Source organism: Pyrus communis, chromosome 3 (genome assembly GCF_041283825.1).
Source record: "Pyrus communis isolate YQ-2024b chromosome 3, ASM4128382v1, whole genome shotgun sequence".
Classification (NCBI taxonomy): Eukaryota; Viridiplantae; Streptophyta; class Magnoliopsida; order Rosales; family Rosaceae; genus Pyrus; species Pyrus communis.
In genome coordinates, this window is record NC_142567.1 from 25,184,190 (window position 1) to 25,211,294 (window position 27,105).

A 27,105-nucleotide genomic window follows, 5' to 3' on the forward strand; every position below is an offset into this window, starting at 1 on the left:
GACATCTTAAATCCGATGTCCATATAAAAGTAAGATTAGTTCCAGCCTGCTTTTGGATCCTGATCTTCATTCTATGTCCCTGCATGTACTCATATTGGTGCTCTTTACGTAAGGGTATGCAGATCCATGATAGAGCCGAGGGAAAATGAAGTACATACACAAGCTCAATGGACAAAAACAGCGAAGGCCTCAGGACCCAGATCTGTGCATCTAGGAGGTAATATTCGAATCCCTGCATTTACTGTTGTAGATCTGGTAGTAATCGATGTACTCAATTTTGTGGTGTATGAATCTATGATTTAGCTATGCTTCTCATCCATGCATCGCAAAACTGAGCTACACAAAATTAACTGCTCAAAATTATGTTTCTGTACTGGATCTGCAACAATCACCCCCAAACTTGCATCTGTGAATGAGTTCATGTTGACCACTTTAAGTTTCCAGCATAGTGCAAATGTGGTTGATGTTAATGTAGACTTGCTGTTGGGTGCATAATTCTAGTATAGGATGTTCTGCCTTTATTTTCCCTGTTTGCAACCTGCAATTAACCAGTATTTGTTAAAAAAAAATCAAAATCGACTAAGTAGATAAAGACAGCAACAATTTTTTTGAATTTTTGAATTTTTGTTTTTTGTTTTTTTTTTTTTTTTTGTTATGCAAAATGAGATATGTGAATGCATCTAGTAACAAAATGGAAAATTAAACAAAAAATAAAGTAGAGTTTAGAAAAATTGGGTTGCCTTCCAATAAGCGCTTTATTTTAAGTCTGTAGCTAGACGTCGCAGAAGTCCGATGGCTAGATCACTGGTTCCTTCAGGTCAACGACTCGTCTGCAGTATCAAAGGGTGACTCCACATATGGTTTTAGCCTGTGACCATTCACCTTGAATGTGTTACCTTGAGCCCCATTAGTTATTTCCACTGCCCCATGAGAAAAGACTTTAGAAACTAGATACGGTCCAGTCCAGCGAGATCTTAATTTCCCTGGAAACAACTTGAGCCTTGAACTAAATAACAAAACTTTTTCACCTGGGTGAAATTTTTTCTGTAAAATTTGATTATCATGAAACGCCTTAGTTCTTTCCTTGTAAATGCGAGAACTTTCGTAGGCACCCTAACGAATTTCCTCCAACTCATTTAGCTGCAATTTCCATTGTTCCCCAGCTGAATCATACGAAAAATTTAACTCTTTAATTGCCCAGTAAGCGTTATGCTCAAGCTCCATATGTAGATGACATGTTTTCCTATAAATGAGTCAAAATGGTGACATCCTAATAGGAGTCTTATAAGTTGTCCTGTAAGCCCACGAAGCATCATTTAATTTTAAGCTCCAATCTTCACTTGTAGAACCAATTGTTTTCTCCAAAATGCGCTTTAATTCTATGTTTGAAACTTCCACTTGACTAGATGTCTGTGGATGATAAGGTGTAGCCACATGATGAGTAATCCCATACTTTGCCATTAAATTATCAAACTGTTTATTAATAAAATATACCCCCCATCACTAAGAATAACGCGCGGAATTCCAAAACACGGAAATATAACCCCCTGGAGGAACTTCAAGACCACTGATCCTTGATTAGTTGGTGTTGCAATGGTCTCAACCCACTTAGAAACATATTCCACAGCAACTAAAATATATTGGTTCCCATTGGAAGATGGGAATGGTCCCATGAAATCAATACCCCAACCATCAAATAATTCAAAAATAAGAATACTTTGCTGGGGCATCCCATTCCGTTTGGACTGGTTGCCGACTCTTTGACACCTATCACAAGCCTTGCACCAATTATAAGCATCTTTAAAAATTGTAGGCTAGAATAACCCACTTTGCAAAATTTTCTCTGTTGTTCATTTCTGCCCAAAATGTCCACCACATGCAGAATGATGGGAAAATTTCAAAACACTATCATGTTCGGCCTCAGGAATACACCTGCGAATAATCTGGTCTGGACAGTACTAGTATAAGTATGGTTCATCCCAGAAATAATGTTTTACATCATATAAAAACTTCTTTTTATGTTGAAACGAAAAATCTGGATACACCACACCTAGCCAAATAATTTACAATATCAGCAAACCAAGGTGATTTAATGTGGACAGCAAATAGTTGTTCATCTGGGAAACTTTCATTCAATGGTAGATAATCTTCCTCCATAGCTTCCAGAATAATTAATCTAGATAAATGGTCAACCACCATATTTTCACTACCTTTCTTGTCTTTAATCTCTAAGTCAAATTCATGAAGTAAAAGAACCCAATGAATCAGCCTAGGCTTTGTATCCTTTTTAGACAACAAGTATTTAAGAGCAGCATGATCAATATACACAATACCCTTAGCCCCAACCAAATAAGATCGAAACTTCTCTAACACAAAAACAACTGCCAACAATTCTTTCTCTGTGGTTGCATAGTTGAGTTGTGCATCATTTAGAGTACGACTTCCATAATAAATGACATGGGGAAGCTTGTCTTTACACTACCCTAAAACAGCCCCAACGATATAATCTGAAGCATCACACATTAATTCAAATGGTAATCCCCAATTTGGTGCAACAATGATAGATGTCGAAGTTAAGAGTGATTTCAACTTGTTGAACGCTTCTAAGCAAGCCTCATCAAAATTAAATGGTGCATCTTTAGCTAATAAATTGCACAAAGGATGGCTAATCTTGGAGAAATCCTTGATGAATTGACAATAAAATCCTGCATGTCCCAAAAATGATCTGACACCTTTTACTGATGTAGGGGGTGGCAGCTTTGCAATAACATCAATCTTGGCTTTATCAACCTCAATGCCTTTGCTAGAAATCGAATGATCCAAAACAATACCTTGTTTTACCATAAAATGACACTTTTCCCAATTTAGCACGAGATTTGTCTCTTGACATCTTTCAAGAACCAATGATAAAATTTTCAAGCATTGATCAAAGGAATCCTCGAACATAGAAAAATCATCCATAAAAACTTACACAAAATTTTCAACCAAGCTGGAAAAAATACTCATCATACAACGTTGAAAAGTTCCTGGTGCATTGCATAATCCAAATGGCATCCTCCGATAAGCAAATGTCCCAAAAGGGTATGTAAAAGTTGTCTTCTCTTGATCCTCTGGTGCAATTAGGATCTGATTGTTCCCAGAATAACCATCTAAGAAACAATAGAAAGTTTTGCCAGCCAATCTTTCCAACATTTGGTCAATAAATGGTAATGGGAAATGATATTTTCTTGTTGCTGCATTTGGTTTTCTATAATCCACACACATACGCCAACTTGTAGTTAAACATGTAGGAACAAGCTCAGTGTTGTCATTTTTAATCACTCTAATTCCGGTACGTTTAGGCACAACCTGTGTAGCACTTACCCATTGGCTATCTGAAATAGGATGAATCATACCAACATCAAGTAATTTCATAACTTATGTTCTGACAACTTCTTTCATAATTGGGTTAAGGTGGCGTTGAGTATCCACTGTTGGCTTCGCGTCTTCTTCCATTAAAATTATGTGCATACAAATTGCTGGGCTAATACCTTTGATGTCAGCTATTGTCCATCCCAAAGCATCTTGATATTTTCTCAAAATACGAAGCAATTTATCTTCCTCTGTAGGAGTTAAATCTGCTGCAACAATAACTGGCAGTGTTTCTGCAGCCCCTAAATGTGCATATTTTAAATGTTTGGGCAAAGGCTTTAGCTCCAATTTTGGTAACTGTTGTCTAGATGGCTTAAATGGCTGTTTAGGCTCCCCTAAGCTCTCATAAACATTTCTAAACCTTGGCAACTGTGTGGCAGACTGTTCAATGCATAAATGTATTCAAGAACCATTTCATCTTCAGAATCTGTCCCAATTTTTCCTTGTAAAACCTACAGCAACTGATCTGATTCTGAATTAGCCTGAAAACTATCTTGAACCACCCTGCGTAACACATCAACGCACATACACTCTTGCTGTTCAGTAGGACGTTTTGCTGCCTCAAACAAATTAAATACAACAAATTGATCTTGAACTCGTAAAGTTAGTGTTCCGGCTTCCACATCAATTAAAGTCCTAGTTGTAGCCATGAAAGGTCTTCCCAAAATTATGGGTGTTTTTATGTCTTCATCCATGTCTAAAACCACAAAATCTGCCAGTAAATAAAGACTGTCAACCTTAATGATGAGATCTTCAATAATGCCCCTAGGATAAGTCACTGAACGGTCAGCTAGCTGAAGAATCATTGATGTAGGCTTTTATTCTCCTTGTCCCAATCGTTGGAAAACAGAAAATGGTATTAAATTAATACTTGCGCCTAAATCAATTAAAACATTCTTAAAATCTAAATTTTCAATAGTACAAGAAATATTAAAACTTCCTGGGCCCTTTTTCTTAGGTGACAGTTTGTGTAACAAAATTGTGCTGCACTTTCTGTCAGCACAACCTTATCTAAATTTGCAAGCTTCTTTTTGCTGCTGCAAACTTCTTTTAAAAATTTAGCGTAAGATGGGATTTTGTTTGATTGCATCCATCAATGGAATGTTGATCTGAACATTGGATAATGTCTGCATAAAATCTTTAAGCTGCTGATCTTTGGTCTTAGGAATTAAACGTTTAGGGTACGGTAATGGAGGATCGTAAACACGCTCAGAAACCTTTTTTTTTTTTTTTTACAGTTTCTGCACTGGGCAGATTCTGTTTTTCTGCAAAATTTGCAAGTTCTGCCGCTCGTATTGCAGATTCTGCATAAATTTGCACTGCTGGCATATTCTGTTCAATGTAATTTTCACAATTGTCATAACTTTTTCCACATCGTAAAGTCCGAACAACATTGCAGTCTTCTCGTCCTCTTAGATTTGGCACTATTTTACTAGGAAATGTGCCTTTTTCTCTGTCTGAAATTTGTGCAGCTAGCTACCGAAATTGTAACTCTAAACTTTTAACGGATGCCTCCATATTCTGAAATCTTTGATTGCTGCCTTCCATGAATGTTTGTGTTGTTGCTGCCAGTTTAGCCAGTTGATCCTCCAATGATGGTTTGGATGGTACAAATGGTTTTTGTATTTGCTGGAATGGTTTTGAATGATTTTGATTGTCACCCCATTTGAAATTAGGATGATACTTCCGTCCTGGATTGTATTGATTTGCATATACATCATTCCTAGGCCTTTGATAGATGTTCATCATATTAACATGTTGCTCAACTAGTTCCGGGTAAGATTCTTTATGCGGGTAGCCCAACGTGTCGTGTGTAGCCATGCTGCAGATAGTGCAAACTGTTGTTGCTGTGTAGAATTTGCTACTTGTTGTAAAATAATGTCAAACTTTGCATTAATTTTCTTTTCCATTTTTTCCATTTGTGCAGAGATATTAGGTGAAGAACTCAAAAATGCCCCTTTTCTGTGAATGTTATGTTGCCCATTGTTGAGATTTTGTAGCCATCATATCAAACATTTCAAATGCCTCTCTTGCAGATTTATTTGACTAGGATCCTTCGGCTGATGCATTAACATGGCTTTTAGATGTAGGATTAAGCCCATCAAAGAAAATATTCATTTGTGTATTTGCATCAATATTAGCATGTGGACACTTCATGTACATCTCTGTATATCTCTCCCTTGCTTCATGAAACTCTTCATTCGGCTTTTGAGTGAATGTCATAATCTCCTTCTTGTAATTCAATGTCTTGGATGCTGGATAATATTTGTTCAGGAATTTTGTATGTAATTGCTGCCAAGTAGTAATGTTATTTGCCGATAGAGTGAATAACCAGGTTTCTGCTTTATCCTTCAAAGTAAAAGGAAAAAGACGTAACTTAATAGCCTCAGCTGAAAATCCCCTGATCAAAATATTTTTGCAACCCACAATAAATTTTGCAATATGTAAATTCGCATCATCATTACAGCCCGCGAAACGTTGGTAAAATTTCAAGCATATGGTGCTTGATCTCAAAGGCATCGCCATCTTCTTGATCAGGATAGATAATACAATTAGGAACATCATTGGCACTGGCAGCCAACGACTCTCTGAGTGGTCTGCCTGCTGCAGGTATCTCTAACGCCATTTTTATCTTGTTGTCTGCTAAATCAGCAAATAAATTTTGTAGAAAAGTGTCTCGCAGTGAACAATCCCACACCGATTTAATTTCTCTTCGTTGTCTATGCAGTGTGCGTTCTGGTTCTGGATCAAACTGTGCAATCTGGGCAGTTCCTGATCTTGTCTGGACCATATACTGTGCAGATTCTGCAGTCAAAACGAAAATAGTAACCTCTTTTTGTTGAATTGATTCAGGCGCTCAAAGGTAGGCTCCTAAAGTAGCAAGATCGTGCCGAGAAAGTCGAAAAGCCACAGCCACGGGCTCTCGTCCATCTTACCGATAAATTGAATTAAATTATTATTTTTTTAAACGAAAAATAAGAAATTAAGGAAAGTCTAAACAAAAATTATCTAAAATAATCCCCGGTTGTGGCGCCAATTTCTTGATAGGATTTTTAACGCCTATGCAAATAGGGTCAAAATCACATGAAATACTTGCAAAAATACAAGGATGTTGTAGTATAGATACTCATGCAAGGTCGTTCTCCTCAAGGACTATTTGGATAATTTATGTAGAAACAATCCCTAATTAAATACTTAAAATTGAAAGTTAAGAAAACATATTTTAAATTTTAGTAATATTAAAAACGAATTTTAATTAAAAACAAATATGAAAAGAAAAGAGTTTTAAATACCAATTTATAAAAACACTAGGGTTCCACCATCACCTAGCAATCCTATGTATTTTTACCAATTACTTATAATCTACACATGCCACTTTGAAGGTTAGGTTTTCCTAATTCATATTCTACTTGCAACCTCCAACATAGAACATATATCTAACCTGCAACCCGTCCGAACGTTCGGATCAAATCTGAACATGAAAGACTCATTATGCTTTATGAAAACACTTTGAAAAAATCATGCAACCCTTAAGATGTGGTGTTCATCCTACGTGAAATTACAATTATTAATCACAAGAAGCCAGCGTCAATTTCAGGGAACCTTCCAACCAAAATTGCATCAAATTACATTTCTAAATATCCTAATGGTGATCAAGCATTAAGACAATTAGATAGTTTTAATCACGGTAATTAATAATTCAAAGTGCGAATGCAATCAATCATTAGCAATAAATAAAAATCACATATTCATGCTAAGGCTTAAGGCTTCGCCCTAGCAAAACAAATTAGTTACGCATATTCATAATTGAAATCATAGAAAATGTTATTAAGAATAAAGGGAATGAAAACACCTTAAAGTAGAAAATCTCCAAGAACCCTAGTAATAACTATCTGTCTCCAAAGTAGCATGAAATAAAGCGTAGCAAAGACTAAGAACGGAAAAGCAATATATTTGCTAAGCCATTGGACAAACCCTAAGACATAGGTCTCTTATTCCAACTAGGAAACTAAATAATAATAAAATATCTTAGAAAATAAAACCCTAATTAAACTAGGAGAATCTGCCAAGTACTTGTCCAGCCATGTTTTAGCCTCAAATCTCCTTCAAATCCGGCCCATAATAGCTTGTTTTAAAGATAAGAACGTTCTGAACACATCTCCAGAAGGCCACGAATCCATCCGACGTCATCTTGGGCTCCAAAAACGCCCTTCAAGCTCGAAACGTCACTATTCCATCACTGCGCATGACTCCTGTATTTTATTGCCAGAAAATCATTGCTTGGTAGAAAAATCTGATATTTTGATACGATCAAGCCAAGTGACTCACAAATATCTTCCAATTAGAATTACTCCAAAATTCGTCCATTTGACCATGTTTTGCTCTAGAAGAAGTCGAAAGTCTTATATTAGAAATACAATTCAAAGTATCAAAATTCCTCCAAAATATTAACCAAAGTATACTAAGAATAGGGTAAAATATATAATATGAAATTGACTCATCAATTGGCATGGTCGTAGCATACATGATTGGGCTGCATGCACGTAATGTTTGTGTTTTCAGAACCAATACATCATGAACAACATCTCGGTTTGAGTCTTTTTGAATTACGAGTTGTAGAAAGAACGCACAGCGGATATTTGAAAAAAAAAAAAAAAAAAAAAAAAAAAAGATAAAGGAAGATCAAAAGGATAGAAACTATTAACGTCACACCCGTAGAGTTCCTAGGAATCACTCCTAGGGTAAGGTTGCATCACACAAACCTAGAGAGAAGCAAAGCTCCAGCAATTCTATTAATCTTTAAACCTGTACCCGGAGAGTTAGAAGGATGTAATCTATAAAGACTTAAACCTAAAATCCTTAGAGAAGAAGGAAACAATTCTTGTAGAACAAGGAAACTAAAAGACTAATGCGCCTGCTGGAGCCGGCATCCTGTATTTTAAAACCCTAGACAGTAAAAGTAAAGCACCCTATGCCCACTTGACAGACTTAGGGCTGCCTTCACTTTTGCTCTTCATTTGCTTATGGCATTTGTGTTTTATCGATATGAACCATCTTTTGTTTCGTACTATTCAGGACCATCTCTAGATGCTTTCTTGTACTTGTTTATTTTTTGCTAAGAATTTGTTCTTATCAGTCCCTCACCAGAAGTTACTATACTGTGGCCTATGGAAGAACAAAGACTCCTTTGAATATTATGCTCTGCTCGCTTAGTTGCAAGTGGGGGGTTGAGTTTTTGGAGGCTGGGGTTGGTTCAACTCATTTCAAGTATACATGACTAGTGTGATGTCATTTAGGAATTTTAAATATCAAAACATATTTGGCTTTTTTGGTGTATATTGTATTTTTAAATTGCAGGAAGCAACACCACCATCTTTCTCCTCTGTCTCTCAAACACATCTTTTTTTGCTAAGTATATGTAATTGTTATTATTCTTATATTTATGAATCGTTCAAATATTATTTATATTTTGTTATTAAACATTATATTTTTTTTCTTTATTATTACAGGGTGTTATGGTGGAAAAGAGCATTGTTGTTCTCCAAGAAACAACATCACAACTTCCCCCGAAGACCCCGATCGAGGACGTCATTGTACTCGGGGATGTAGGGTTTTTAGATCCTGAATGAGGTCCTGGGTCAGAAGTTCGGTCGTCGTCATGGCAAGGTTGTTCGGTGTATGGGGAAGGCGCGGGTTTGTGAGATAGGTGCCTCCTCTTCCAGATCGACCATAAGAGAGGTCAATACCCTGAAGGAGGAAGTGACAACCCTAAAAAGTCAGCTTGCGGCCCAGGGTGAGCATATGAGGGCTATTGTACGAGCCTTACCTTATAAGTTCAAAACCAAAAGACAAAGTGCATCGCTCTCACGCTCGTCAGTAAAGTGAAAATGAAGCAATCTTTGTGAGGTCAGATAGCCTTAATCCACGAAATTCATGTTGAAATACAAAATGTAGAAAATGCTATTCACCCGATGAAGGAAAGGTATGTGAGTTATAGGAAGTTCACTACTATTAAAGATGTCCAGCCTCCAAATCCTGATGCCACCACTTGATCTTGCTCCATCTTTGACCTCCCAACCACTTCACCCAGCCGATACCCAGTAGCCTGAAAACTACTTCTTGTAGTTTTTTCTTTTTTTGTTCGGACATTTTGTATTCATATATTTTATAATTAAATACATTTTCTTGGTTTATTAATTATTTTTTATAATTTAATTACAATATTTATTAGAAATTCAATAAAATTTATTTTTGCCAAAAAAGAGGGTTTGTGCGATGCAGAACCTACGTCGTGCAAAGTGGGTTTGTGCAACGTAGGTTACTTATTCGTTGCACAAACCCTAGTGTCACTACCGTGGCGCGATGATTGGTGAGCGACAAAGGTTCGTTGTGCTAATTTTTGCGCGACGAAGAACTTGCGTTGCGCATAGTGTTTTTTGTACTAGTGTTAACCTTCCGATGTTATATTATTTAGCAAAGTAACAGACTTTGTTTTTACGCATAAACCTTTGGTCTAGGCTTGAAAATCAATGCTGATAGGTAAAGTTATAGTTAGTTATAAGAACTTCTTGAATATTCTTAGATCTCAGGTCTATTTAGGGCGGGTAATTTTGTCAGTTGTAGTTGATTTTAGGAATTGACTTATGATTTTGATTTTAGGAGAGGGCGATGCTTGATCTCTAGGTTGAATCTGCCTGCCTTGCCGTTTTCGTTGCAATATCAGTATTTCTTAAAAAAAAAAAAAAAAAAAAAAAAAATCGTTTTTGCAGCATGTTGATGCATGTTAAGCCTGCTTTTTTCCAACCTTATATACATCCTATTTTCTATTTGGCAAACTGTTGATTTATATTTTTTTTTTTCTTGCTTTGGCTGCATGTTGAGGCAGGTTTGTTCTTTGCGATTCTTTTGATGGGGTAAGTGTTCTGGTGAGGTGTGATTTTTGTTGGGGTAGGTGATCTGATGCTGGTTTGTTCATGTTATACAAAAAGTAAAAATCACAAAAACTATAATGTCAACCATTTTAGTAGTAGATTGTTTCTAGCCTTATCTAATTGCCAAAGTTTGAGTTTTTATTTTCTGAGTTAAGTATTAAGCTACCGGATTGCATAAAATCAGTATTTAAATAAATGTTTTGTATAAGAATGCATTGGTTGGATTTTTTCCCCAACAAATTAACATTTGTATCTGGTTATGATGAATATGCCTTATATGTTGTGTTGTAGGTTATTTGGATACAGTATTGGAATTCATCTTGCAGTCTGATGATCCGAAAAACATGCGAAGAAAACTAAGATTAATCTCAAGGATAATCATATTTCTTTCTAGGTAATTAATTATCAATTAGATTCTACTGTCTCTCCTCTTTATGCTTTGAATTCTTCTTGGATTAAATTGTTCTTGCTTCTTATTTTCTTTTTGTGGTTTTTTCTGTTGCTTAATTTGTTTGTTAATATTTGAATATGGAGAAGATTTATTGCTCTTTATTCTATTCAAATAGTCCAAGAAGAATGGAAGAGTATTTCATTTTTTTTTGGCATTGAATATGAATTTCCAAATTTAGGCCTCATGATATGACACAACCCGATTCCAATATTCTCTGAATATCAAGATAGACACGTGCTAGCTGACACACGAGAATGACGAAAGCCATTTATTAAGTGCAAAAGCTGAAAACAAGGGATAGATAAGACTTATAAATATAAAACAATAATGAATATGCATTTAATGAACATGTTCAGAGCATACAACTAACTAGAATACTAAAAGAAATAATATAAAATTGAATGAATAAAACAATAGGTCCTAAACCGAAAGGACTCGAAGATGCCGATGAGGAAGTGCCTTAACGTCAGGATTGTATGCCTCGATTCTAAATCTTGAACAGAGCGCAAAATAAACATGAGTAGACCAAGTTGATATATATAATAAAACAGTTATCAACATACCAAACCCCAGGTTTTATGAAAACACATATAGCATGATAAAAATAAGTTTTCCGAAACCTAGAATGTCGTGCAATGTCTCAAATCATAACTCATATATATCGTAATCACTAGTGAATGTCCAACGTCCTCCAGGCCCTATGCCGGCTGCTCATCTCTGTATCGATTGCCAGAGGAAAATTACCCCCAGGCCCCATGCCGACTCCCCGTCCCTGTGTTAATAGTAAGAGGAAAAACACTTCAGGCCCTATGCCAACACCATAACTGTCGCTCGGGACGGACTGGAATCTATCCCTCATCTCGTAACGGAATTGGGACAACTAGGTAAGTACAAAACCATTGAACATATATATATTGAAAAGCAACTTCATACTATAAAGTCATCGTCATTTATACTCTAAAGAGGTGTTCTAAACATGTTCTAAATATTATATCGTCATCCATCAGATATTCTATAAGAACACTTATTATAGGAAAAATAGTAATAATTCAAACTAACCTCAATAAGCTTATCTCATAAAATGTAATCATTAAATCATGTTTTTTATGTATGCATTTCTACTATTAAAACATGCATTTGTAGAAGGGTTCCACTTATAGATACTTCACCGTTGAAGAGCCACATAAACTAGCGAAGATGGAAACGCCATAGTAATTGCCCCTAAACACATAAAGGGTCCAATTAATACAACTATATTATAACAATTGAATTTGAAAAAATAGACATCGGAAACAAATTCAAGACGTTGAAATTAGTCTAGAAGGGGTTCCAGGTTAACGGTTTAACTTGGGTTAGGGTTAGGTCTAGGTGGGTTGGGCTTAGGATAAAGGGTTAATGAGTTTAGGTTAATGGGTGGATAAAAGGGCATGGGGTAATTAATTGGGTTTGGGCTTAAAAGGGCCTGGGGTAATTAATTGGGTTTGGGCTTAAAAGGGCCTGGGGTAATTAATTGGGTTTGGGCTTAAAAGGGTCACGGGTTGGGCTGGTTTCAAAGGACTTGGGTCGGGTTGATCCGTTTTCAGGCCAATTCACCACTTCAAACGTCCATAACTTCTTCGTTGCTTAACGAAATCAAGTGAAACAAAAATAAAAGTTGTAGTACTCGACGACACTATGCACGCCGGCCAACTCGCCGTTTTTTGGCCGGAAAACGCCTCGAAAGGGGCGGTGCTCGTCGAAAAAATGGGTTTTGACCAAATGTTTGGAAAATTTTCAAAGCTTTGTAACTTTTTTGATTCTTAACCAAATTTAGTGATTCCAAAGCCAAAATGTAGTTAAGAATGTGGAAAAGAGATTCATACCAAGTGGGGACCGAGTGGTGGCCGGCGTTGGCCCGAAAATAGCCGGAAAGATGGCCAAACGACCACGGTCTGGAAATTTCCAGATTTGCACAGTGAATTTCCTTGAGTTTTTCGGAGTTCCTACACCACCCAAAAACTTACTAACCGTGAACCTAGACATGATCTACAATGATAGGGACCAATTTCAAGGCTTACCTTCGTCGCGAAATCAAGAAATACGTCGGGGAAGATAATGAACAGTGACAACGTCACTGTTGGGTTCACTGCTTCTAGCCACGGGCTCACGAGGTCGTTGCGTTACTTTGGAGGGTTGTTAATGTTGTTAAGCTCGGGGATGAGGAGGAGGATGGGTTGTAGAGGAGAGAGAGCCTTCGGGGGTGTGGAACGGGAAGAAAGAAAGGGAGAGAAAGTGATGGGAAGAGAGAGAGAGAGAACTATGTGTGTGTGTGTGTGTGTGTGTTTGTATGTTAGAAATCAGAAAAAGAGGGGAGAGACGGGGGAGCTAAATCAGGGGTGGGCCCCTTGGCACACTAATTAAGATCCAAAAATAATTTTAAAAGAAACAGATCTAGCCTAATATGCAATTTTACAAAAATACTCTCTTTATTCCGATAAAATTGGAACGGATTGTTACATGATAGCCGAATGAGGACAAAAGTAAAGGAGTTACTTAATGATACATGGGGTTTCAAAATTTAGGAGAGAATGTGTTATCAGTTTTGAGTGATTCGTTTCATACATATCTAAATCTAGATACTACACCTTACCACTTTAAATTGTTTCAGAGAACTTAGAGACTAGATAGGTAGCTAAATATATGGTCTCCTTTATCTACTACTTCAATTCCTCAAATTCCTAAAAAGTAGTTATAATTATTAGTAACAGGATGCAATTAGGGGCAGAACTAGGTAATAATTTGCATAAGTCATAGACATTGTGATTTGAAAATTGAATTTACATTGGCTATGTTAAATTCAAAGCTTGATCTGTTTGCACAGGTGGGTTCGACTGGACCCTTCACTGGAAAAATGAATGGTTTTCTCACTGCCTTTGAAAGATTCGATTTGGGCTGTTAGGCACTTGCAATTAAGTTTTTGGGTCAGCATCTCCTCTATTCTTTCTCTTGGTGATCAAATCATGCATATGATCAGTGGATCCTTTGAATTTCATAATATTATTCAACAATGTGGTCAGCTTTTTCACATTGCATTATAAAATTTAATATGTAGAATTAAGCATTGTAAGTTTCAATAATCCTTTTCTTTTGAGTGATGTATTTCAGGTATTGTCTTCTCCAACTAAACTCTTGGAAAGCTTTTCTATAAAACTTACAGTTGTTTGAAGTGTTTTATTCATCCTTGCAATTAGTCTCATACATTATACCTAATTTGTTAATCCTTTACCAAAATAAGCAAATCATTTTAATTAGTTTAGGCCAAATCTATTGAATTTTGAGGTTACTATTTTAATTGTTTAATTACCCATTTTCTAACATTGCATTCCTTTATTTATTTATTTTTTTTTAATAAATGTGTTTCGTTCTTAGTTCTGGAATGTAGTTTACAAATGAAAATTCATGTGCCACTAATCTACCACAACTCAAAGTTAAAGATCAAGAAGAGTTGATGAAAGAAGCAGTGACAAGCATTTTACAAACATCTCTGTTTTTATTCAACAATCCAGGCGTATAATAGTGACACGGCCCGATCCCAATGTCCGTGGGACATCGGGATGGTCACGTGTTGGCCGACATCCGAGGGTGACGAAAACCATTTAATGAATGAAAATGCTGAGAACATGGAAAACGTGCTTATAAATTTCCTCGAATACTAATATAATAAAATAATATTCAAATGCCAACAATGAATACATAGTGATAATGCATGACATGTTTAGAGCATATTCTAATTCAGATTACAAGCGGAATGTGCTATTACAATGATGTCAAAGCATGATGTCACTGGTAAGGGAATGCCCCATAGCTCGGGTCGTAATCCTAGTTCCTATGTCCTGAGGGGGGCACAAAATAAACATGAGTGGACCAAGTTGATATATATATATATATATATATATATATATATATAATACTGAAACAGTTATCAACATACTAACCCCCAAAGTTTGATGAAAACTCAATAGCATAATATGTAGTAGGTTTTTCCGAAAACCCTAGCATGCCATAAAACCTTCATAAAACATATCTCGTAAATAGTGTGCTAACTAATGGTATCCTAGTAACCCGTGGTGTTTGATAATCATAACTCCCGCCCCGAAGCCAACTACTATGTCTCTACACCAGTAGCCAGAGATTATTTCTTCTGGCTTGAAGCCAGAGATTATTTCTCCTGGCCCGAAGCCAACTCCTAACTCTCGCCCGTAGGCAGAACAGTGACCACTAGATACGCACAAAAACATTGAATATACTCTTTCCAAACATAGGTACATATATCTCAAAAACATCTTCATAACATATAGTCATCCATCATATATACAGTAAAGAACATCAGTTCAATAAAATATGGTAATCCAAAATATTTTCAGAAAACATAATATTTCATAAAACGTTTCATAAAATGTAATTAGTAAATCATGCTTTTCATGTATACATACCTACTATTAAAACATGCATTTTCAAAAGGGTCCACTTACAGATACTCCGTCGTTATAGAGTTGTAGGAAACAGGAATGACGGAAATGCTGCTAATAATTGCATCTAAGCACATAAAGGGTTCAATTAACAAAACTATACTCAAACGATTGAATTTCGGAAAACGGACGTCATAAATAGATTCGGGACTTTGAAAAACATAAAGAGGGACCTCGGGTACCCCTACGCGGCTTCACGTGCCGCCGTGGGTCGCTGAAAAATTCACTAGCCCCGCCTTGGACGGTGGCACGTGTACCACACATAACGACACCAGCAGGAACCTATGTGTGGCTGGGCTGAGGGTTTGGACCAGGTTTAGGCCTGAGATCTTGGCCTTGGGCATGGATTATAAGGCCCAAAGGCCTTGGTTCCAAGGAACCGAGCTGCAAGGTTTATTGGGCCAAAGGTTCATTTCACACGGCCTAAAGGCCTGGTTTGGGTTTGGGGTTCTAATGGATCCGAACCTAGGGTTTTGGGTTAGTGAAATAGGCCAGCGCCAAAAGCCCAAAGGCCTGGTTTGGTTGGGTTTTCAGGCCTGGCCTGTTTTCTCACTGGGGAAGAAGGTCGGAGCTTTCCTAGCTCCAATCGACGACAAATTAACTCCCTAGGACACGATCTAAGTATCAAAATGAAGAGTGAGATGAGGGGAAGAGTTCTATACCTTTGGGGTCTCTTGTCGTCACCAGAGTCTGGGTTCTCGACCTCGCTGAGTTTCACAGAGACTAAGGAGAGTGAGAGAGAGTCTACGTGAGGTTGGTGGTGATATAGGTGTGTGAATAGGTGTGTGAGTATGTGTGTTGAGCGGGGAGAAAAGATCAAAGAGAAAGATGAGGGTGCGAGAGAAAGAAGAGTGAGCTGAGAGACTCGAGGAGAATGAAAGAAGATAAGTGAGTGTTTGCCATATGGCAAGCAATGATAAGAGAGAATCAGAAAGAAAATCTGAAAGGTAGATCCGGATTGGGTAAAAAGTGAGGGACTGAAATGCAAAATTACATAACTTTTAGGGAAAATGTAAAATTACAAAATAATTTTGGGAAGGGGTTTTACAATCTACCCCCTTGTAAGAATTTCGCCCTTGAAATTACAAGCTCAACTAACAAGATACGGGTACTGGTTCCTTATCAAATCCTCTGCTTCCCATGTCGTTTCCTCGACGTCATGGTTTCTCCACAGCACTTTCACGAACGGGATGACTTTGTTTCTCAAGGTTTTATCCTGCCAGTCAATGATAGTCACTGGTTCCTTGACATAACTTGCATCCTGATTCACTTCTAGTGGTTTCGCTTGAACGACATGAGAGGGATATAATACATATTTCTGGAGCATGGAAACATGGAAAATGTTGTGAATCTGTGACAGCTCTGGTGGGAACTCCAACCTATAGGCAACTGCACCAATCCTTTCCGTAATCTGGTAGGGGCCAACATATCGAGCACTCAACTTTCATCGCTTACCAAATTGAACTACACCCTTCCAGGGAGACAACTTCAAGAAGACAAAGTCACGGATCTTATACTCTCGGTGCCTGGAATGACAGTCTGCAATACTCTTTTGTCGGTCTTATGTTACCTTCAGGTTTCTCTTAATCAGCTAGATGTTAGCATTAGTAGTGTAGACAATTTTTGACCCTACTAACACCCGTTCGTTGACCTCTGTCCAACGCAACAGTGTCTGGCACGCCTTCCCATACAGTGCTTCAAATGGTGCCATGCCGATACTAGAATGATAGTTTTTATTGTAGGCAAACTCAACCAACGACAAATAATCATCCCAGCTACCCTTCCATTGGAGAATAGACACTCTCAACATGTCTCCCAAGGTCTAAATTGTTCGCTTGGATGGGCAATCGGTCTATGGATGGTAGACAGTGCTATACAACAATTGAGTATCCATGGCGGCATTAAAAGTTCTCCAAAACCTGGAGATGAATCTGGGATCTCCATTTGAAACAATGGAAATTGGTACACCATGAAGTCTGACAATATTATCAATGAATAGTTTTGCCTACTTTTGTAGTAAGTAGGTTTGTTGAACTTGTAAGAAGTGAGCGGTCTTGGCAATTCAGTCTACAATCAACCACATGCCATTAAATCTCGACTGCATCCTCGGTAAACTGTACATGAAGTCCATGGTGATATATTCCCACTTCCACGCTGGTATCGGGAGATTCTGCATTAACCCCTCAGGTCTTTGTCTCTGTGCCTTCACCTATTGGCAAATAATGCATCCCTTCACATATTTCACCACATCCCGTTCATCCCAAGCCAGTAATAAAATGGACAGATAATGTGATACAGTTTGGTAATCCCCGGATGTATGGCATACGCCAAAATATGGGCTTCATCAAGGATTTCTTTCTTCACTGCTTCGTTATCCTTAGGCACAAATAACCTGCTTCTCATCACTAAGGCTTCATTCTTCTAGATTTTCAGATCTTGTCTTGACCCATCCAGTACTTGCTTCTTTAGATTGGCACACTGCTGATCAAGTTCCTGAGCTTCCCTCACCATATCCACCAAGATAGGTCTAACCTAGAAGTGTGCTAAGAAGACCCTTGCGAGTCTGGTGTCACGGTAACGCCAGTTTCTTGAAAGGAAAATAGTAGCGGAACATGGATAGCTCGAAGGGAGGCAAGTTGTCCATAAGTGAATTTGCTACTACATTGGCGTGTTCAGGTGATACTCGATAGTGCAATCATAATCACTTATGAGTTCCATCCACCTTCTGTGCCTCAAATTCAGTTCTTTCTATATGAAGACATGTTTTAGGCTTTTGTGATCAATGAAGATGCGGCACCTCTCCCCGTACAAGTAGTGTCGCCAGATCTTTATAGCAAAGACCATTGCTCTGAGCTTCAAATTATAAGTGGGGTAGTTGTTCTCGTGATTCTTGAGCTGCCTAGAAGCATATATAGGTGATGACTTTCCCAGGCCCAAACCCGATCCAAACCCTAAGCCCAGCCGCGCATGGGCAGTGTGTAAGGCACACGCACCATCGTCCATGGCGCCGGCAAATTTTTCGATGACTTTTCTATCGACCCACGGCGGTGCATGCGGTGAAGGAGGCACGTGGAGGTACCCGAGGTCCTCTTTTATGTTTTTCGACATCCCAAATCCATTTATGATGCCCGTTTTTTGAAACTCAATCGTTTAAGTATAGTTTTGTTAATTGTACCATTTATAAACAGATTCGGGACGTAAAAAAACATAAAGAAAGACCTCGGGTATCCCTATGCACCCTTACGCGCCGCCACATGGGCCGCCACGTGCTGTTGTTGGTCGCAAGAAAAGTTATTGAAAAATTTGTTGGTGGCGCGTGTACCCCACGGGCCGGCATTGGTGGGTACCCATGCGCAGGCTCACGCGTAGTTGGGCTTAGGGTTTGGGCCTGGGCTTGGGATCCTGGGCTTAGTTTAGGCCCAAAGGCTTGGTTGTTTGTTCTCGCTGGGGAAGGAGGGCGGAGCCTCCTGTGCTTCGGTCAACGTTGATCTACCACTGTAGGGCACGATCTAGGTACGAAAATGAAGTGCAAGGTGAGGGGAAGTGTTTTCTCACCTCGATTCACTGTGGAAGGGCCGAAAACTTGCTCGAAACCCTCGGGGGTTCTCCGTGTTCAACAAAGGTGAAGAGAGAGAGAGAGAGAGAGAGAGAGAGAGGATGTCCACGAAGGGTGGTGGTGTCGCTGGTGGTGTGGGTGTGTCTGTGAGTGCTTGAATATGGATCGGGGAAAGGGAGATCTGAAAGGGAGAGATAGTACTGAGTTGAGAGAGAGAATGCTCGGGGAAAAGGGAAGAGAGAAAGGAAAGGGGGATGGGGGAGCTACCACGTGGCAATCAAAAAGAGGGTGAGAGTTAGAGAAAATCTAAAAAGGGAGATACGGATAGGGTAAAGGTTTAGGGGACCAATTTGTAAGATTACATAAACTTTTAGAGGAAATGTAAAATTACATAATAATTTTGGGAGGGGTTTTGCAAACAGTCATGGGCTGGATTATGGGCATCCCATGTTTCTACTCCCTGGTTTGGTAAGGAGAAACTTATATTTTGTTTTACATTTAACTTTAGTTTAAATTTCAGGCGTTGTGATTTTAGTATTTCCTCGTTTGTGTTCTATATTTTATTAGAATAACAATAATTTTTTGTATGTTTTGTGAATTTGTTGTTATTCTAGCAGGAATTGCAAAGGTGGAAGGGAACGAACATAAAAGCAATGTTATTCCAGCCAAAAGCCTTATTCTCACAACATTGGGTTCGATTTGCTAAAACTTTCAATTCATTGTACCTAAATTGAAACAATGTTTTAAGACACAATCTTTTATATATTTCAAACATAATAATTCATACAATTTTTTATCCTACTGCAATGCGCGGGTAGTAATTTCTAGTTCTTCTCTAAAAGCATTGGATGTTTGATCTAAAAAAATAAAAAAAAACCAACCATCTAAGTCAAAATGCCTCTCGAAAAATTTAAGATAAAGAGAAATAAAATGATAAGTTAAATTAGTCTTTCTTTTTTTTTTAATATTAATTTTTGAAATACAACTTAAATTAGCCTTAATAATATTATACTATTCTGTACAACAACATAGACCAGTGCAATAGCAATGAACTAATTTTTTCGTAGCTTGCAATCTAGGAGACCCAATGGGCAAACAACGAAGAGAAAAATTGATTCCAACGATAACACCATCGTTGGCAAGTGAAGTGGTGCACAAAGGAATTTTGGAGCCCTTCAGAATCTCGTTAACGAAAAATGTCATCATTGGTTAGCTCCACCGGTTGGGTCCGTATTGGGACCTGGATCCTCTCCGGATCAATTTTGCGCGGAGCCGACGAATCTTCAATCATGACCGTTGAAAAAATCCACTAATTCTCACGTTAAACTAAGTCATTCCCGTCTTGTTCCCCTTCCCCTTTTCTGAGATAGATACCAACTCGGCGAGTAGCAATCCGCCATTTTCGAGCAAGCCTTAATACTTCTGTTCCTTGCAAATTGTTTTTTTTTTTTTTTTTTGATATTTTCTAAGCCTTAATACTTTTGTTTTCTGAGCCTTTGCACCCAGAAGGGCCTGAACGAAAGTTAAAATTCTCCATCTATTTGTACTTTTCAAACACCATTAAAACATCGTCCCCGAAGTTAAAAAATTTCTAAACACCCAACAATCATAAGCAATAAATTGCAGAGAGGAAGAGAAGAGGTAGCACTGCAAGGGAGAAAGCTTAAGCGGTGACGACAGCATTTCCCGTAAAGCCATATAAGAAACAACAAAGTCGATTTCCAACCATTAATTGGTTATGTTTTGACGGGGTTGCAGAGAGTCCGAGATGATAAATTCTGTGTTTATTTTGAAGTTGGTATTTTCGGGGAAGATGTCAAACAGAAGAAGAAAAGGTGTTCAGAGGAATGTGCAAAGCTCTCTCTGAGAGCAAGCACAGATATTTTCAAATATCAACACAACACTTTCCTTACAAGCTATATCAGCCCTTGATTCATAAAACAGAAATCTAAGCATACACTTGTCCTATGAGACTAAGCATTCTCTTAACTGTTGGTTCCTTCCTTCTCAGCCATTAGATCAAAACCAAATTTCATTTAATTCCAACAGAGCCCCAGATGCAGATAGGAGATAGAGAGATACAAATATCGAGGTAGACGAAGGATAAGGCTCTGCAGCATCGTTACGCGAGAAGAAAAAGTTCAACTACACTCATAAACGCACGATTTCTTTCAACTGTCACCATTAAAGATCCGCAAGCTCCGCATAAAATTGATCCGGAGAGGATCTTGGTCCATAAAGTTGATGCATATTCTGCCCTTATTATGATCTTATATACACTGGGATCTACCTCAATAATATTCAGTCCCAGCACAAGTTCTTCATATGTAACGCTTGATCAACTTCCCAGCAGTGGTAACCGCATCATTAAGTATATTCATTATCCTGAAAATACATTGAAAACATTTGTTAGCAAAGAAGGTATATAAACTGATTACATGAAACAAAATTTAGAATTTCTGTATAAAAAATAATCTGGAATTTGGGACCTCCAATGCAATGGGAGTCTTGGAGAGCTGTCCTGGCGGAGACCAACACCTCCGTTCTTCATGAGCTATCAGTTAGTATTGTTGACTTTTATTCCTAATTTTTTAATAAATTAGTGAAAATTAATAAATTTTAACTTGATTAATATTTTTCCTATTTGGTGCGACGAATGTACTTCGTCCTTCTGAACTTAGTGCGATCAAGCTTCAGTTCATCACGCAAACAATTTTGCACAACGATTGTTCTTCTCTTCGTCGCGCAAGACCTTTCTTTACGAGCCTTGCGAGACGAAGGTTTCGTCGAGTATTATTTTAAGCAGTGAAAATCTTCTTTGCGCGACGTTTTTTGTTTCATTACGATAACTGTTTAATGTAGTAGTGGGACTTTCATTTTCGTCATCGATCATGATCATCATCAGTCACCCTGGAAGATGAGGATGATGAGCAATAAACCAGAAGAAAATATCCAACCATTTCAAGTTGACAAAAGAGCGAAAAAAAAGTTTACCTTCTGGTTCCAGAAGAAGATACTTGGTGTTCAATAACATTCATCTTCGAGCTCTTATCCAAACATGGACGTCGTTCTTTGAAAGATGCCGAGTGCTCATCATCGACCATCTGTACTGGTTGAGCAGGCAATTCAAATTCGTCTGTAGTCGTCCTTGTAATCTCATACTGACATGGATATTTCCCGACATTCATCTGTAGTCGTTGGCAAGTGATGCACAAAGGAATTTTCGAGCCCTCCAGACTCTCGTCAATGAAAAATGTCAGATCATCATCATTGGTTAGCTCCACCGGTTGGGTTGGTAAAGTTGATGCATATGCTACCCTTATTATGATCATATATTCACGGGGATCTACCTCAACAATACTATACAGCCTCTGCACAAGTTCTTCATATGTAATGCTGTCTGAAACCATAATTCCTTTCGTTTTGCCACCACTGTATATAGAGTTGGCCCACTTCCCACCATAGTTAACCAAAACTCTAAGAGCATTCATTTTCCTGAAAATACGTGGAAAACATTAGTTAGCAAAGAAAGTATATAAACTGATTACATGAAATAAAATTTAGAATTTCCGCATAATAAAAAATCTGGAATTTGTGACCTCTAATTCTCAAGTTTAAATTCCATATAAATATATGTTATTTTCAAATTTCTATGAGTGAGGTTTTGAAAATAAAAAATCGAAAAAAATCTCAACGATGAGTGGTCACCGCCACCACCACCCACCATCACGGCTGTTGCCACCACCACATACCGTTGTGCCACCACCACTACTAGCACATTTTTGAACTACTATCTCTCATTTACATATTAATGAATCTAAACATACATTAAATTTCATTGTTTTATAATACTAACCAAACAAGAAAATTCACAAATTCTACAAAAAAAAAAAAAAAAAAAAAAAAAATGTATCATTTTTATTTCTGTCATTTTAAAATTCTTTAGTAACACTAAATTTAAGAGTTAATAGCTTTTTTTAAGTGCCAGCATATAGGAGCTCCAAAAAGAACAGACAAAAAACAAGGGACTTTCATTTTCGTCATCGGTCATGATCATCGTCAGTCACCTTGAAAAATGAGGATAATGAGCAATAAACCAGGAGAAAATATCCAACCATTTCAATTCGACAAAAGAGCGAAACAAAAGTTTACCTTCTAGTTCCAGAAGAAGATACTTGGCGTTCAATAACATTCATCTTCGAGCTCTTATCCAAACATAGACGTCGTTCTTTGAAAGATGCCAAGTCCTCATCATCGACTATCTGTAGTGGTGCAGACAATTCACATTCATCTGTAGTCTTCATTATAATCTCATGCTTACATGGATCTTTCCCAACGATCTCATACAATTTACGTAGAAGCTCCTCACGTGTAATGTCCTTTGACACCGTTATTTCTTTCGCTTTACCACCAACGTATGCGGTACCAACCCACTCTCCATCGTAGCGAACCGTGATTCTAACTCGACTTATTTTCCTGAAACTGAACTAATAACAATTAGAAAAAGGAAAAAAAAAAAAAAAAAAAAAAAAAACCAATAGTAAACAAAGCAGTTTAATAGTTTAATTGACTCATTCTTTCAAAAACCAATCGTGAAAAATTATAGATATTGACGTCTTATAAAAATATTACATTCAAAACCAATATAGAGGAAAATTACCTATCCCTGGTTTCGTCCATGTCTGTCGATGCTTCATCATGTTTTTTAAGGGCCTCGAGAATCGTCTGCAAGTTAGATGTTTCTGCGCATTCAAGAATCTTCACAAGCTCATTCAAGCACCAAGGTGAAGAAGCGAAGTCTTTTGAAAGAATGACGAGGGAAATCTGTGATTCCTCAATTGCTTTGTCAATTTCTGAGGAAATAGATGATCCTTTCTCAAGTCCTATGTCATCCCTAAACCCGGTAATTCGTTCATGTTCCAATGAAGCGCTTAAATGATCCACAAAATTCAAGCGGGTGTCATCACCTCTAAAAGACATAAACACATTATGATTCCATCCTTGAGAAGAATAAGGTGTTGAGGTTTTAGCCAGTATCGAAGAAGAGGGGACCGTAGAAGGAAACGTAGGGTGCAATTTCCTCCGTATCTCAGCAACGATTATTTTAATGAGCTCTGATTCTTTCCTACAACAAAGAAAGAGACTATTAATCACGTCGGTGGGGTGGTCAGTAAATGAAGTCCAAATAGCACAAGAAGCATCTCTAATGAAGATGTAAAAAAAAGTTAAATGTAAATTTGAAGGCATAACAACGTTAAATTTTCTTTTGCTCCACTTCATATATTTTTTCTTATTTAATTGAGTAATGCTGCATTTATCATCATTTGTTAGGAACATTTTTGCTCATCTCCCTCCTCTTATACTGCCATATGTTTACTAGCATAACTATGGTTAGCAATGAAAAATTAACATTTTTTAAGACTTAACGAGGAAAGAGATAAACAGATTAATATTAAAACAAACACACCCAATTTATATTGTACATGTAAAACAAATGCACCTGTCGACAACAAAAAAGTTACAAATTAAAGCAGATTAAAAGTTCAAAAAAGAGAAGAAAAAAAGAGATGTCTATGCTTAAAGCCAATCATATTAATTATTAATAAACAGATAATTAAGCTTGAAATGTTGTTTCATCTTCCTAAAATTAAGGCAATTTGATTCGGATAATATCTTTAAAAAAAAAAAAAATGCTCCAGAAGGCTAAATTAGGAAATCATTATTATAGCATTTTGAGTGTAAAATATACAAGAATGACATTTAATTTAAATAAATAAAATATGTTGATTTGGATATTAGTTAAGGCGCACTTTAATTAAATTCTTAAAAGAATGTTTAGTCTAAAAAATTTTAAAAAATAAGTGTAGGAATCTAATTTTATTTTCCATCATCACCACCCCATAGATAGTTGTGATTTAATCTACCTACAACATAAATTTCGGATTTTTACTCGCAATAATATCAATGTGGTGTTGCAAACATATATCATTTAGCAACAGAAAAGAGTGAGTAAAATATATAAGATATGCATACCGGCCATTTGAATCCCACCCAGCGAGGTTTGCTACATAGGTTAAAGCAGCTTTCCACCTTCGAACCTTGTCTGGGTCGTCCTTATATGTTTCTTCGTGTATAGCAAAGGCATCAGCAAAACTCCCTCTTTGTTTTTGTACGTCAGAGGGATCCACATCATAGAAAATTGGTAGCACCGTTTTTTTTTTCCCATGGGATCCAAGAATTCGTACAAGCTTATCCAAAGACCATACCGTCGATGCATAATACTCTCTCAGATCAGTAAATGCAGTCCCTGAATACTGCATTTCAGTCTTGCTCATATAACTCTGAGCAAGATTGCAGAAAGTTTGTAAGTTCTGCTTATTAAATTCTGTATACAGAGCTTCTGTAAAACACCTGCTGTTGTCTTCTCCTCCAAAACTCAAAGAGACATCATATTTCCTCCGATGATTTGGAGGAGATGAATTCAAACCCAAAGAGCTTGATGCCATTGGACATGTGGTTCTCACAATAGAATAATGAGATTAATTTCACGAGCAATCTGCTGGAGACTGTACAACTTCTTAAAATAAGCAATTTGGTTATACAACCAGTAAAAAAACAAATCTAGTCTGAAAAATTACATACTATATATGACAGAAAAACCTTGATTAATGAAATTGGTATCAAACGAGACATCTGGTATAGAAAGATTGTGAGCCTGGGACCTAACCTGGGAGCATGTAGAAAGTGAGAACTCGCTGCTGAAGTGAGAAATTGGCATAGTGTGTGTTAGTTAATATTAAACAAGTTAAGATTTAGGGTGTCCTCTTGAGTCTCCTGTTTTGAGCCTTGGTTGAGTGATATTTTGATGGTGAGAAATGGAAAGCCTTAAAGAGAAGGATTATTTGCAATGCATGCTCTCGGTTCAAAAGTAAAGACATGATCATTAGACGTAGGAAAGTTTTTTGACTTTGATTACGTGCTTTCGGCTAGTGAACAAGTCGGAAGCTAAGTGCATTCCAACGTGGGCAATTGCCCTGTAGATTGGCAACAAATCCATTGCAAACCCCACCTGACCCAATTGCCCCGTAGATTGGCAACAAATCCATTGCAGGTAATTATGTAAAGTTATGTAAAGTTTTGCACCAAACAGAATGATGGTATGCTTGATGGAAGTAAATTGCTTCCGATTTTGTGTCCTCTTATATTTTACAGGTTCGAAACATAATTTCTCAATGGGTATTGCTGAGTCTTCCTAGGATATTGATGAAACTGCTAAAGAACCTTCTTATAGGTTGGTGATTTTTGCTTCTGTGGATTTCTATTTTGGCTTGTTTGATATATGGGTTAACAAATTGTTGCTGCTAGACGGGTTGTGAGGTTGGGTTTTCAATGCAAATTGTTTAAATTTAGAACTTGATTGAGTTTTTTTAATTTGCTTTTTATAGCCTTATTTGACTAGAATCCTAATTGCATTCAGTTTTCTGGGGTAGGAAGTAGAAGCCTAGCTAATGTACCTTATTGTTATTATTCCGAAGGGTATGTTGGTGCATCTAGAATCAGTTATTTGAAATTAGACTCTATTCGGAATAGTAAGCATATAAGCAAATGAAGCCTTCTTTTTAGGTGAGAATCAGTTATTTTAAGAGGTAGCAATGAACTCAAAGTAAAAGTGTTTTTTTTTGTTTTTTGTAGGGAACAAAACCGAGTTTGGATGCGATGAAAGATACCGGCCTTGGTCATTAACTCGCCAAAACGAGTGAAACTATAATGCTAGCCTCTATCTATGGGACCTTGGGTTCAAAATTTGTGTGCTCGTCCATAATTGGTTGTACATTGGTAAAACCAAGCCAGTGTAAATGGCAATTTATTGGACACACCCACGACTTGATAAACCAATACATGAATAAATGAAATTTTGTAAATATTGTTACGTATATAGTTTTGCTGAAAATATACAAATAATTCTATTTAAAGTCTAAAATTCTACAAACTGATTATACTAAAAACTACACAAAACTGATTCTATACGTATATGAAACTAATTCTGCAAAAATAGTTAATGATGGGTTGAACTGATTATACAAAAATGGTTGAGGATTGATCGAACTGATTCTGAAAAATGGTCGAAAATGGGTTGAACTAATTCTGCAAAACAGTCGAAGACAGGTTGAACAGATTGTGGAAAAATGATCGAGGACGAGTTGAAGTGATTCTGCAAAAATTGTAAAGGACGAGTTGAACTAATTC

The 27,105-nt window shown here is 37.3% G+C and overlaps 1 protein-coding gene across 1 annotated transcript; it reads right to left on the minus strand.

Annotated features, from left to right (window-relative positions):
- Positions 1-20,696: 20,696 nt before the first annotated feature.
- On the minus strand, positions 20,697-25,680 carry LOC148698205 (uncharacterized). The gene is made up of 5 exons (XM_088690270.1): positions 24,892-25,680; positions 23,519-23,983; positions 23,011-23,340; positions 21,853-22,353; positions 20,697-21,243 (listed from the first exon to the last, which is right to left on the minus strand). The coding sequence occupies exons 1-5, from the start codon at positions 25,362-25,364 to the stop codon at positions 21,180-21,182; spliced, it is 1,833 nt and encodes a 610-aa protein (XP_088546396.1). The 5' UTR covers positions 25,365-25,680; the 3' UTR covers positions 20,697-21,179.
- Between the last annotated feature and the right edge of the window lie 1,425 nt (positions 25,681-27,105).